This window comes from Lepisma saccharinum, chromosome 9 (assembly GCF_977018435.1).
Source record: "Lepisma saccharinum chromosome 9, izLepSacc3.1, whole genome shotgun sequence".
Classification (NCBI taxonomy): Eukaryota; Metazoa; Arthropoda; class Insecta; order Zygentoma; family Lepismatidae; genus Lepisma; species Lepisma saccharinum.
Genome location: NC_139237.1, coordinates 36,807,435 through 36,820,482, shown reverse-complemented (window position 1 = coordinate 36,820,482; position 13,048 = coordinate 36,807,435). Strand labels below are relative to the sequence as shown.

At 37.7% G+C, this 13,048-nt stretch overlaps 1 protein-coding gene across 1 annotated transcript in view; it reads left to right on the top strand.

The window, feature by feature from the left end:
* Positions 1-12,709, top strand: part of LOC145992008 (uncharacterized) — a 71,012-nt gene extending 58,303 nt beyond the window's left edge. The window contains exon 4 of the mRNA XM_083128017.1: positions 10,762-12,709. Coding sequence (XP_082984143.1) covers positions 10,762-11,416 — 655 coding nt within the window. The 3' untranslated portion in view covers positions 11,417-12,709. The remainder of the gene's footprint in view (positions 1-10,761) is intronic.
* Positions 12,710-13,048: the final 339 nt, after the last annotated feature.

The window sequence follows — 13,048 nt, the reverse complement described above, 5'->3', positions numbered from 1 at the left end:
AAAACCGTGAAAAATGTTAATTGCTGCAAAGTTGTGTTTATGAATGTGCAGCGATGTCTGGCCACATTTTTTGTTCTTTCGAAATATCGAAATAATGCGATTTTGGCATAAAATGTGAATTGTTGGTGGTTTTAGCATTTTTTTTAAATGTCCTAAAACAACGAAATGTTCCGTAAAATCCAACATTCTTGTCTTTTCTAGGCTTAAAGAAACAAAATGTGCCATATTTTTGTACATAGAATGTGCCAGTTTTCCAACATTTTATTCAAGAGTAAACTATGATGCTTGTTATACATGGAATAATTCCAACGACCACATTAAATCATGTATTTCTCACGATTATTTCAACTTCTATCAAAACAATTTGCATGACAGAGAAAATTTTCATGGTTCTAACAGGAGATCAAGTGCGTATCTACCGTCACACGGGAGCCACATCTTCAGTATTTGTCGTGCAAGATGTGTTTTGAATTACCAAGCTAAGTGCGCACCATCGGCATTTGTCGAGCTAGAAATAATGGAGCTCAGTTCTTAGGGTGTGTGACTACCATGCGAGAGACCCGTGGTCGATCCCCTGCGGGAGAGAACCGGGATCCTTTCCATCTGTTCAAACTGCTCCTGTGCCCACCCAGCATTGTATCAAGCGGGTACTCAGAGGAAACTTTGGTGTGGGGGGGGGGTAAAGGTAGCCATCCCACCTTCGGTCGTGATCAAGAAAGTATGGGGCACTAACTCCACACCCCCTAGATGCATTCATGGTTTGGTGCTAAGCACAGGGGAGAACTTTACTTTTACTTCCTCAAAAATCTGTTCGAACATATCAAACTGTAACAAAAGTACATAGACCATGTGACCTACAATTTAAAATAATAGTTTAAAAGCACAATGGAAGTATTAAGTTTTGGTATATTTTGCAGAAAAATGTTCTAAAACAAAAATGCGAATTTTGGGAAGCATTACACTAACAAGTCAAAAAAGGATAATGCCAATTTTTGGTTCCATAATATATTGGTATGTCTCGCGAGATTGATTGATTTTAAATATTTGGATGGGTCGCCACGTTTGGTCATTATGCACCCTTCAGTATATATGGAGAAAATTCCATTATCTAAAACCTTTACCTTAAAATTAAAAAGGGGCTATAGAAAATAACTTTCAAGTTATCAAACTCTCATGAAGAGGCGTAGGCCATGTGACTTACAATTTGAAACAGTAGTTTAAAAATGCCATGAAGGTATAATTTCAGGTATTTGCCATAAAAAGTGCTAAAATGAAAATGTGAATTTTGGGAAAAATAACAACAATTAGTTAAAAATAAAAAAAATAAAAAATTACACCTATTTGAAAAAGAAATAACAAAAATCAAGGTCCCTACCGATTTAGGCATAAATAAAACAAGAATTTATTGCATTAATAACAGTGAGTTCTAACCTAATTTTCGGCATAATCACCACCCTTGTTCTGGCATTTGTCGTAGAATGGCACTAAATTTTGTATGCCCATGGCATATGTGTCTGACAGCAAAGACTGGAACTATCTCTACCACAGTGTAGCTGTCAAATCCTTATTCTGCCAGAAACCTCTTCAGTTGAACAAAGACATGAAAGTCCATACATGCAAAGCCAGGAAGTGGTCCAAGATCTCTCACCTGAAGTGATGCAAAAGCAGTGGTCAGAAGTAGCGAGCTACTTGTAGCGTCGCTACTGTAGCTATCTACAAAATTTGTAGCTGTAGCTACGCTACATTTTGAAAACTGTAGTTGTAGCGGTAGCGAAGCTACAAAATTCCTGTAGTTGTAGCGAATTTTTCGCTACAGCTACTTTTTTTCTCAGCATTCTGAGGTGAATTTTGAATGTGGCAACAGCGTCAGAAAAAATCGACAATAATCCTTAATTTTGCAGGAGGTTCATAAAGACTAGTCTATTACATGGAGATACAGATTATCTAGATTGTAGATTATACACTGCTCCACAAAACTTAAGCAACTCTGTACAACGTGGGATAGGCGAGATGTGGTGCCCATTCAACACTTGTATGAAACATGTACAAACATAAACAAGCACAGGCAGTGTGAGTGCCCTCTCTAACGCGTGATCAGCACCATATAAACCAAGATTAACAGCTTGTGCCTGCCAGCGGCTACTACAGCCTAGTATTGTTCCAGTCCTCAAATAGTGAAGTAGTGGTTCGTGAGTGGGATATTAAGTGTAGATGCCTTGAAATGAATCACAGACATCATTTGAGTGACGTTGACCGAGGTAGAATAATTGGACGAGTGGAAATGGGTTGGTCCCAAGGGGAAGTAGCACACGAATTCCATGTGAATAAAAGTGTCGTGCCAAGGTTGTGGCTTCGCTTCCAAAATGGTCCTATTGTCAGTAGACGTCATGGAGGAGGCCGTCCGAGGACGACATCAGCAGCTGATGACCGGTTTCTTGCAATCACTGCCAGACGTAACCTCCAAGAGTCCTGTTCTCAACTGGCAAATGATTTGTTTCAAGCTACGGGATGACGTCTTAGTCGTGGAACTGTTCGTAGGCGGCTGAATAAAGCAGGACTGTATGTCAGGAAGCTTGTGCTGTGTGTGCCATTGAAACGGGAGCACAAACGTGCACGATACACATGGTGTCAGGAACATGTCGAATGGGGAGAAGACCAGTGGGCACGACTAATGTTCTCTGATGAGTCTCGATACAGCCTGTCGTCTGATTCTGATCGGATATTCGAGTGGAGAAAGCCAGGAACACGATATCACCTTAAATTCATTGTTGAAAGGCCGTCCTTTGGAGGTGGTTCCATCATGATGTGGGGTGGTATCATGCTGAGTGGGAAAAAGGACCTCCATATTGTGGAACATGGAACTTTGACGACACAACGTTATCAGGATAAAATTCTCCATTCACGTATTCACAATTTCCAGGGATCATTTTGTCCGGACTTCCTTTTTATGGATGACAATGCACACCCACATCGTGCACATCTTGTGTCCGATTATCTGGAGACAGAAGACATTACCCGCATTGAATGTCCTGCATACTCGCCGGACCTTAATCCAATCGAGCATGCTTTTGATGCTCTTGGGCAAAGAATTGTGCAGTGCAATCCACCACCATGAACAAATCCTGAACTGCGGACAGCCCTCTTAGAGGAAAGGCCCCGTCTTCCTCAAGACTTGATAACCACTCTGATCTACAGCATGGAGGCCAGATGTCGTGCCTGTGTGTCTGTTCGAGGTGGCCACACACCGTATTGACAGCCTGTGCCCTCCCAGCTTCCAGCTTTTCATGTAGGGTTATAGTGGTCCTGAACTTTCTGGCCATCCTGTACACCATATCTGCATTTTTTGTTTTCATTTGTGTTGCATTGTGCATCTGTACCTTCCTTATGTTCATTAAACTTGGTGAATTGACATTTTCTTTTCATTTAGTCCTACTTCGTTCGAGTTGCTTAAGTTTTGTGTAGATATCTGCGTAATTTATTTAATTAGTATCTGAAGAATTCAGATAACTAACTGACATATATGAATATATTCCTGCTAACAGCTACTTTTTTTTAGCTGCATCGCTATTTTGGGGAGAAACATGCCTAGTTTGCCGCACCACTGGAAAAAAGTGCCTCGTTTGCATCACCCCTGGAACAAATCCTGTGGATATTCATGGTGTAAGACACCAAAATGCCCTTAATTACTGTGTAAGACACAACTTGCAGTGCAAAAACGAGCGATGGATTTTCCACTGCACTCACAAGGGAATAGTGCCAGCAATAAATGGCTCAGTACGTTAACAGCACTGATCATAGTCAGTATATAGGATCTCACCAGCAAGAAATTATTGTTATAAGAATGATAGAGTTTCTGGAATTACAATTATTTTCGCGATAGTATTTGTTCACAAATTTTAAAATTACAATACATTTAGAACACTCAGGTTTACACGACAGTTTCCTCATTAATTTTATCATATTGCAAAAAGTATGTACGAGTTATTGACTTTCCTGCAGAAACGACAATTTTCTTTAGTTAATATACATAGTTTCCAAATTTATGTATTTCTCCTACTTTTGCGTAACTTTTCTGTAACTTTTGCTAATCATGACATCATCATCATCATCCTTTGCTGTTTCTTGCATCTGGCTGGGTCGGCATACAAGTCAAGCCTCTCCATGTTTTCCAGGTCTTTCACCACTCCTCTCTTTCCAAGGTGTTCCAATCTTGTCTCCTAACACTCTCCACTATCTGCTCTTTTCACCAACATCTTGGTCTCCCCCTTGGCCTTATTCCCACTCCTTGTGCATTGTAAGCTCTTACTGGTAGTCTTTCTGCATCCATCCTTTTTGTGTGTACGAACCATCTCATCTGTGCCTGATCAATTCTGTCCTGAAGCTTCACTAACACCCACTGTCTGTCGGATCTCCTCATTTCTTATTCTATCCCTTTTAGTCTTCTTCAAAAGACTCCTTAAAAATTTAATCTCCACTGCCTGCTTCTTTTCTTTGTCTCTCTATGTCATTGTCCAAGTCTCTGCTCCATACGTAATTATTGGCACATAGAATGTGTTATATATTACCTTCTTGCATTTAATAGGTACATCCCTGTTCCATATTAATCTTCGAACGCTTTGATATAGTCCACCACCCATTTGTCCTCTTCTGTTTACCTCCTCATCTATTCTTCCACTTCTCTCAATCATGACAATGAGGATGAATATTTTATTTAATTATTCTCTTATCTATAGTCGCTTTCTGCCACTTTCGGCTAATTGTGAGAACGAGGAACAATGATGAATGATGAGCAGTGCGGGGAATGGAGGAGCAGGAGGATCCCATCCTCCCAACTTGGCTTCTTTCCTAGTTTTTCTTTTGAGTCCATTTTATGCATAGATAAGCTGATCGAGACTGGATCATAACCACTATGTACCTCCGGTGGGTATCGAACCTGGGGCCCCTTTTGTAGTCAAAGGGCTCCAGGTACTTTTCATTCAAAATGCTGACTTCATATCAGTCTATAAAAAATTAAATATTTATTCTCAAGAAAAATATGTTGATGTGAACATAAATACGTAATCCTACCAAATTTTATTTGTGTATAGTTGTAATAATTAATTTGGGTAACACCCTAATTGCAATATTCATATATCAAATTTGAATTGATATGCCACTTGCATAGGTATGGTATTCTCAAAAACTATAGTAAAAATAAGTAACTGAAGTAACACTGCTATCAAAATTATCGAATGACTGGAATCATGATAATAAATAACTGCATGTTGTCAGTTTCACAGTCCTTCACTTGGATATACTGTACTGCAGCAGGTATCCCATTGATAATGTAAGGGAATATGACACTTACTTTTCTACAATTCAGTTGTTTCACTTATATGCAAGAGTTAAGTTGTTTGCTTTACAGAGAAGAGAGAAGTAGCTTTATGCATTGAAATATGAGTCCGCACTCATGGTTCTTGCAAGCAGAGGGTTCCAAACCTCAGTGGAAATATCAACATATAATACCGAGAATGGATATGGAGACTGATAAATTACAAATTGTATTTCTTAATCAGTCACTCTTCACTCTAATCTGATTTAGTCGTAACTTTAAAAATAATCAAATATTTTATTTTAAACTTACTGCGTATGATAAAATTCCATAATCCTTCCCTAGCTTGTGAATTGTAATAATTTTCCAAATTCACTGTTTTACAGTTTGAATTCAAATCATAGAGAATAGAGAAATTAAGTCAATTTCATAGAAGATAATATTGGTACTTAACAAATCCATACGTGGATCTGTATGAGTTTTTTTATTTCCATTTGCAAAAACATCGATTTAGTTTAGTTTGTAATGTCAGGGAAAAATGTAAATTTTGTCTTGGAAAACCTGGAAAAGTCAGGGAATTTCATTTCTGCTTGTTTGTAGCCACCTTGTGATACCATTTGTGGCTTTTCATTGCCTCATAATTGTATGTACTTTGATAATGTAGGACTAGAAGGTTAAGAACTTGGTTATTGCAGAACCAATGAGATGGTATAGTTTATTTATAGGAATGGAACAATGAACAATTTACTGATCCAGTTTATCTATTGGTGAGGTATGATGAGTGAAGATAGAGAAGAGGCTCGTTTTAATGCTCTCTGTACACTGTTCATTGACCTGATGTCTCTGTCGACTGCCTCTCGTTATCCCAGGAATGCACAGCATTTCCTTATCCCTTTGTACTGAGGTGACGAAAGTACACCTCACCGGTAGAGGACATTAGGAGTAATAAACTCTAGTCTGGGAGGAGTATGAAACATGAAGTCTAGAAGGACAGCTCTCTCAGTTGACAACAAGATTCAATCAATATACTTATAACGGAGGGAGCGTGAGTCAGTGTCGAAGTACGAACTCTGACAAGGCAATGGACATGGCTCGTTAGTTTCATCTAGGACAGTACTCAGCGAGAACATCAGACAGGTATGATAAGTGTCGAGACAGCATTTCATTCAGTTATATCTCTTCTTTCTCTTCACAGACATTATGAACTTTAAAACCTCTCTATTTGTCATTTGCTACATCCCAGTGACTCTCGATCCATGATGTTAATCCAAGTCACACTTCACTATATATAACCTGTAATTTAGTGGAAAATACAGCAATTTTGTTATAATTTTTTGTGGACATTAACAAGGCATAGTTTTGAAAGAAAATGTCTAAATATGCAGTTTGTTTTTCAAAGCAAATTCCATTGCTTTCATGGTTGCATACATTAATTAGGGAAGTTGATTAACCATTCATGTATTGCAAGGTGCACATATCAGATCATGATGAAGAGGTTTTCTCAGGATATCAACCAGGTGATTTCTGGATAGGCTTCCGAGCTTTCGAGAGCTAACGTCACTCTCATCTTCAGGGATTGAAGAGATTTTTTATCAGATCATGTCTGTAAATTATATATTGGTGTACCATCAGTATTGGCAAGAATTTAACATCAGTCCATACCTAGCTAATTAGTAAAAAAATTGAAATTCGAAAAACTGTAGAACATGATAAATTCAAAATTCCTCTATGGTAATTTCTACTCAAGTTTTTTTTTTTGATTCGCAGATTTGAAAAACCAATCACTTCAACTTGAACTGGGCCATTGCTTCATGTGAGAGTTTTTCACACTTGTCCAGTTGGTGTAAATAGTCGAAAGGGCTCCTCCTATGCTTTTCTCTTTTGCACAGTTGTCCTGCAAAGATTGAGTCATCTTTACTGGAGTTTTACAAAGCAGATAGTAACATCTGGCTATCTGTGTTGATCATCAGCTGGTGGCACCAGCAAAAAATTGTGCCAATTCAATTGCAGTAATTAGTCACTCTACGAGGGTCACTATTTATATTTTGAGCCTAACAATGAAAAAACAGGAATTTGGCATTGAAAACTGCTTTATTGTTTTTCGAAGTATTCTCCTTTATGGTCAATACACTCTTGCATTCGTTCGAACCATTTGTCAAAGCAGTTTTTCCAATCTTCTTGAGACACCTCCATAATATGGTTTTTGAACGCATCAACGGTGTCTTCCGCCGACGAAAATCGTTGTCCATGCAATTTATTCTTGACATTCGGGAACAAGAAGAAGTCATAGGGTGCCAAATCAGGACTGTATGGCGGATGACCCATCAATTCGATTTTTTGACTGTTCATAAAGTCGGTTGTTAGACGAGATGTGTGACAGCTGGCATTGTCTTGATGAAGAATGATCCGATGGCGTTTGTTTGTTTTCCGTATTTGACCGAAGACCTCTGGCAAACAAATTGTTGTGTACCATTCAGAGTTGACCGATCTACGTTCCTCTAAAGGCACAGTTGTCACATGACCAGTTTTCCCGAAAAAACAGGCAACCATTTGTTTCGATGTGCTTCGAGCATGAACAACTTTTGTTGGATTGGGTTCATCTTGAAACACCCATACAGGCGACTGCTGTTTACGTTCTGGCTCATATGCATATATCCATGATTCGTCACCTGTTACAATCTTATATACGTCTTTTGAAGCACCACGATTGTATTTATTGAGCATTTGTTTGCACCAATTGACGCGAGCGTCTTTTTGAGTTTTTGTCAAATTGTGTGGGATCCAACGAGAACATACCTTTCTCACAGCTAAATGATCATGTAATATTTTATATATGCTGGTGGAACTAATGCCTATGGTTGCCTCAATCTCACAGTATGTCACATGACGATCTTGCAGTATTAGGTTTTGCACAGCATCAATGTTTTCTTGAACAACAACTGATTTTGGACGACCTTCGCGAATCTCGTTGGTGAGCGAATGGCAGCCACGATTAAATTCGTTATACCAGCGTTTCACAGTGGCAAAGGATGGGGCTTCATCGCCAAATGTGGAAGTAAGTTGATCGATGCACTCTTGTCTTGATAATCCACGTCGAAAATCGTAAAAAATCATCGCACGCAAATGTTCACGAGTTAATTCCATTTTATTGTTGTCGCGCAATCTCCAAGGCAACATAAACAACACAAATGAAGCTATTGACAAAACATTTGAAGTACGTTATGGTCAATAATGCCAGATGATTCCGTGCAAACGTCAAATCGCACCTAACTTCAATCAGTGTTGCCAAGGCTCAAAATATAAATAGTGACCCTCGTATGCTTAGACTGGTTAATCATGACTGGATCTACAATTTAAAGTGGGATGAATTGTGCAGTGAATCTCCAATGGGAATGAAACCCAGTATCTCTTGATTACTAGGTGTAATGTAGGCAACTAAACTATTGGGGAGACCTAGTGTCATTATTTCTAATAAACTGTAGAGAAACTATAGTATTTTTTAATTTTTTTTTTGCAATGAGAGAGACATTAATATACCCTTTGAAATCACATCCAAATACAGGGTGGTGCATATTGTATCTACCAATATAAGTTGGCTACCCTGTCAGAATGTGTCTGAGCATGCACAGAAGTCTCCCGTGCTTAGGCAGCTGCAAGTCTCGCAATCAGTCTGTCATGGAATATTCACTTGTTTAGACACGAATCATGGCATTCAGGAGATGCAACAAGCACTGCGAAGATGGTCCAATGAGGCTTGCCATCAACCCGTGCCAGAACATCACAACATGACAATAGAAAGCCAATGGCAGCATGCTGAAACAAAAGTCTCCAGGTCGAAGGATGAGTATTCTTTGGTGCTCTGATGCTTCTCAGTGCAATACCTGCTGCGTCTTCCGAACGGAACCCATTCGGATGAGCACCTCTACTGCCACGATTCGTGCGTGAACCAGCCAATGAACCATGGCCGACTGGTTGCCAGACTTGCATTTGCCTAAGCATGGGAGACTTATGTGCATGTTCACCTGCATTTTGATAGGATTGCCAACTGCTATTAGTAGATAAAATATGCACCGCCCTGTACTTATTTGAGGTAAATGTTTGAATTTGACGGTGCTCTGTTGTAATTCTGCTTTCATTTAATCATTTGATCCTCATTATCCTTGTTAACCAGAAAATATAAAAAAGCAACATTAACTAGCCTGCTGAACATGCAGCATCTTTTTTCTAAGACTAAGTTCACTATATGTGATTTCATACTCTAAATGAGAAGGTGTTTGTGTATGTAATTTATGCCATACGTTTACATATGACAAACATAGCATTACAGATACTCAGGGTTTGCTTGAAGTGACGAATAAATGGATATACAGTGTGTCACAAAAGTTCTGACATATTTTAATCACTAATATAGCAGAAAAGAGTGAAGATGCAATGAAAATAATAGCATGGATGTATAGATACTCAGAAAGTGTTATATTCTTTGTCAGTATGCTTATACATGTGCTGTATTTGTTGCATGGAGAACATCAAGATGAGAGTTGATTTCTTGCCGGTTGGGGGCAGCATTCCAACATCCGCAGTAGCTACAGCATTTCTTATTCTAGCTTTCAGTCCATCATATCTCTCAATCATGTCAGAAATCCTTCTTCATCCTCCATTCTTCTTAACATGTCTGCTGCGAAATCCAATCTTTTCAAATTACCAGCTGGTTCAAAGGCTTGCAGAAATTGAACATTATAAGGATATAGCTGTAGCTGTAATCTTTTCCATAGAACCTTGGATACTATTGGAACTGGCATATTTGATTCTCTCGCCATTCAGCACACATATTTTTTTGGGACTATGGAGGAATGCTTCTTGGATATGCTGAATATTGCTGCATTATCTAGGACTGTTCTTAATTAGGACTTACAGTTTCTAAAAACTACCTTTTCCACACCACGATCATGTTTCTAGAAGGACGATCTTTATGAAGTTATTAAGTTTGCACCACTGATTGTGTTTCAATAAATTAGCACACACTTCGACCTCTATCTTGCAGAGTTACCATTTTATTCAACTATGGAACTGCAGGCTATCAATGATCACATTCATGACCTAGATATAAAGATAGAAACTTCTTGAGTTTTTCTATCTGCCTATCCTGCTACTTTCTTTGTATCTACTGTAGGTATATTCTTTCTACTTTATTCATGGTTAAAATGTGTCAGATCTTTTGCAGGCATCCTGCATGTTTGTTTGTTTGTTTGTTTGTTTGTGTGTGTGTGTGTGTGCGTGTGCGTGCGTGTGTGTGTGCGTGTGTGTGTGTGTGTGCGTGCGCGTGAGCGAGAGAGGTTAATTTTTATTCAATAAAATCATTCGAAATTCTTTTTGTTTCAAATTTGTATTGAATTCTGTGTAACTTATATTAGTAAAAGCATTTATAAGTTTGAAATATTCTAATTTTCCAGGCACCAGAAACAAAACTACAGTGAGGAGATTATAGAGATTGAAGATAAAGAAGGCGGGGATACTCTGTTATTTACCAAACCTCTACCATCACCCTCAGAAAAGTTGAAATCAACTCATTCTCAAGGCAGTCGAAAAGATTCCAAAGAAAGATGTGTTGCAGAAGATGGAATATTGAAGGAGGAAGCTCCATCAAAGCCCTGTAAAAGTGTAAAAGGCATCTCATGTCCAAAATGTGACAAAATTTTCAAGTACAAATCTAAGCTTGCCCAACATTCTACAGTACATGAAAAAGAGAAACCGTTTATATGTACAGTGTGCAATACCGGTTACACTCGAATGTCAAATCTTAAGGTTCATATGAAGATCCACATGAAAGAGGAAATTTCTTCATGTGAAACCTGCAACAAAGAGTTCTCATGCAAGGAAAAGCTTCCCTGTCACTCAACTATGCCTGCTGTTGATAAATCATATATTTGCCCCGTTTGCAGTAAAGCATTTTCTCATAGATCAATCTTAGACCTTCATGGTCGCGTTCATGTTAAGAAACCTCATGTGTGTATTGTGTGTAAATTGCGTTTCTCCGAAGAGAAAAGGTTGGCTGCACACATACTCTTCCACAAATGCAAAACACCTATTTTGCAATATTTGCCTTAAGCAGAACACCTATTTAGCAGCATTAATCTTCAGCAAAACACATATTTATCTTAAGCCAAACACTTACTTTGCACTACATGCTTTAAAGATAATATTATAGCAATTCAAGACTAATTAGAATTATTGATAGCTATCAGGACAATTGTACTAAAATCACAGTAAACTTATGAAAACACTACAGTTTGCAATCTTATAATAAGTGTTAATTCATGCATGTACAAGTCTTTTATGCAGGAGTTGGCCTAAACTATTATTATGGTAATATATATTCCTCATTCAGTATTATAATCTGCTCTTTATTTCTGAATATATAAGCAAGATCATACAATTGAAAGTTGTATAGTTATATTGATAGTTTGTGGTATGTAATAAAAAATACATTCCGATCTTATTATAAAGTGTTCAAAGAGTATGGTTTGTTTAGCAATATTATACATTTATGAAAATTCAAGCTTCTCTATAGAATAAGTAATATTGGAAATACACTAAATTAGTTTTCTGCATTTGAGCATGTTGCGTTCAAGTTTCAATCAGTATTTGCAGAAGTTGTTATATTTGTATGGTCAATTTAATTTTTAGATATTTTAGTTATATTTTTAGTTGTTACATCTGATACTTCTTATTTTTCCATGTGTAATGGATCTATGTCTTGTAAAGCCAAGACTTGCATATATATATATTACAAAAGTACATCAATTTGTTGAATTCATGTATCACATAGAAGATTGCGTGGAAAACTGCCAATACTGAGAAATGTTGGTAGAACTTTTTATTTCATGTTCATAAAAGTACCCGTGGAAACTGAAGAATGATAAAATATTATAAACTTTCTTTAAAATCATTTGTGTTTAATGTTTACCAAATGCATGTATATTTCTGGAGGAAAACATAAGATACAGGCTACATTTAAACTGCGATTTACAATGGAAGAATGGAAGATTTTTAAGAAAGTTATATATTATTGAGTGATATTTCTCTTAGCTTTTGTTATAGATGTGGTAACATTCGAAACATTTCATCTTCAAATATTTTTAGTATGCATCAGAGAGAAAGTTTAAGTAAAATTAATTTTTATATTTTGGGTAATATGTTTATGTTACTTGAAAAAAAATATCACTCATTTTAGAAACGAAGACTTTCTTTTAATATTAAAAAAAATGAGGGTTTGTAGAAAAGACTTTTGAAGTTTTATGAAGAGTAGCATGTAAAATGGGAAATAATTTTCATAGCTTTTTTTTTGTTCGTTTGTTTGTTATATGACCTTAGGAAACATTTTGGTGTAATTCGACAATAAAGTTTTGGGTCCAGTTGTTTTGTTTTCTTATGCATACCACCTAACCTTTGTACACTATGTTGCCATTCGTCACCGGACACCCCATACCTGTACGTTAATCCGGTCACAGCACCACATCAGTATCCTGTAGGGCCACCTTCCACCGCAATGATGTCCGCAACCCTTCGAGGAAGACTTTCCACCAATTTGCGATACGTGTCGACAGGAATCTTGCCCCATTCCTCCTGCAAAGCGGCAAACAGCTCAGTGGTGTTTTTTGGGCGGCATGGCCTGGTTCTCAAGTGGCACTCCAACTCGTCCCAAAGGTGTTCAATGGGGTTTATATCTGGACTTTGGGC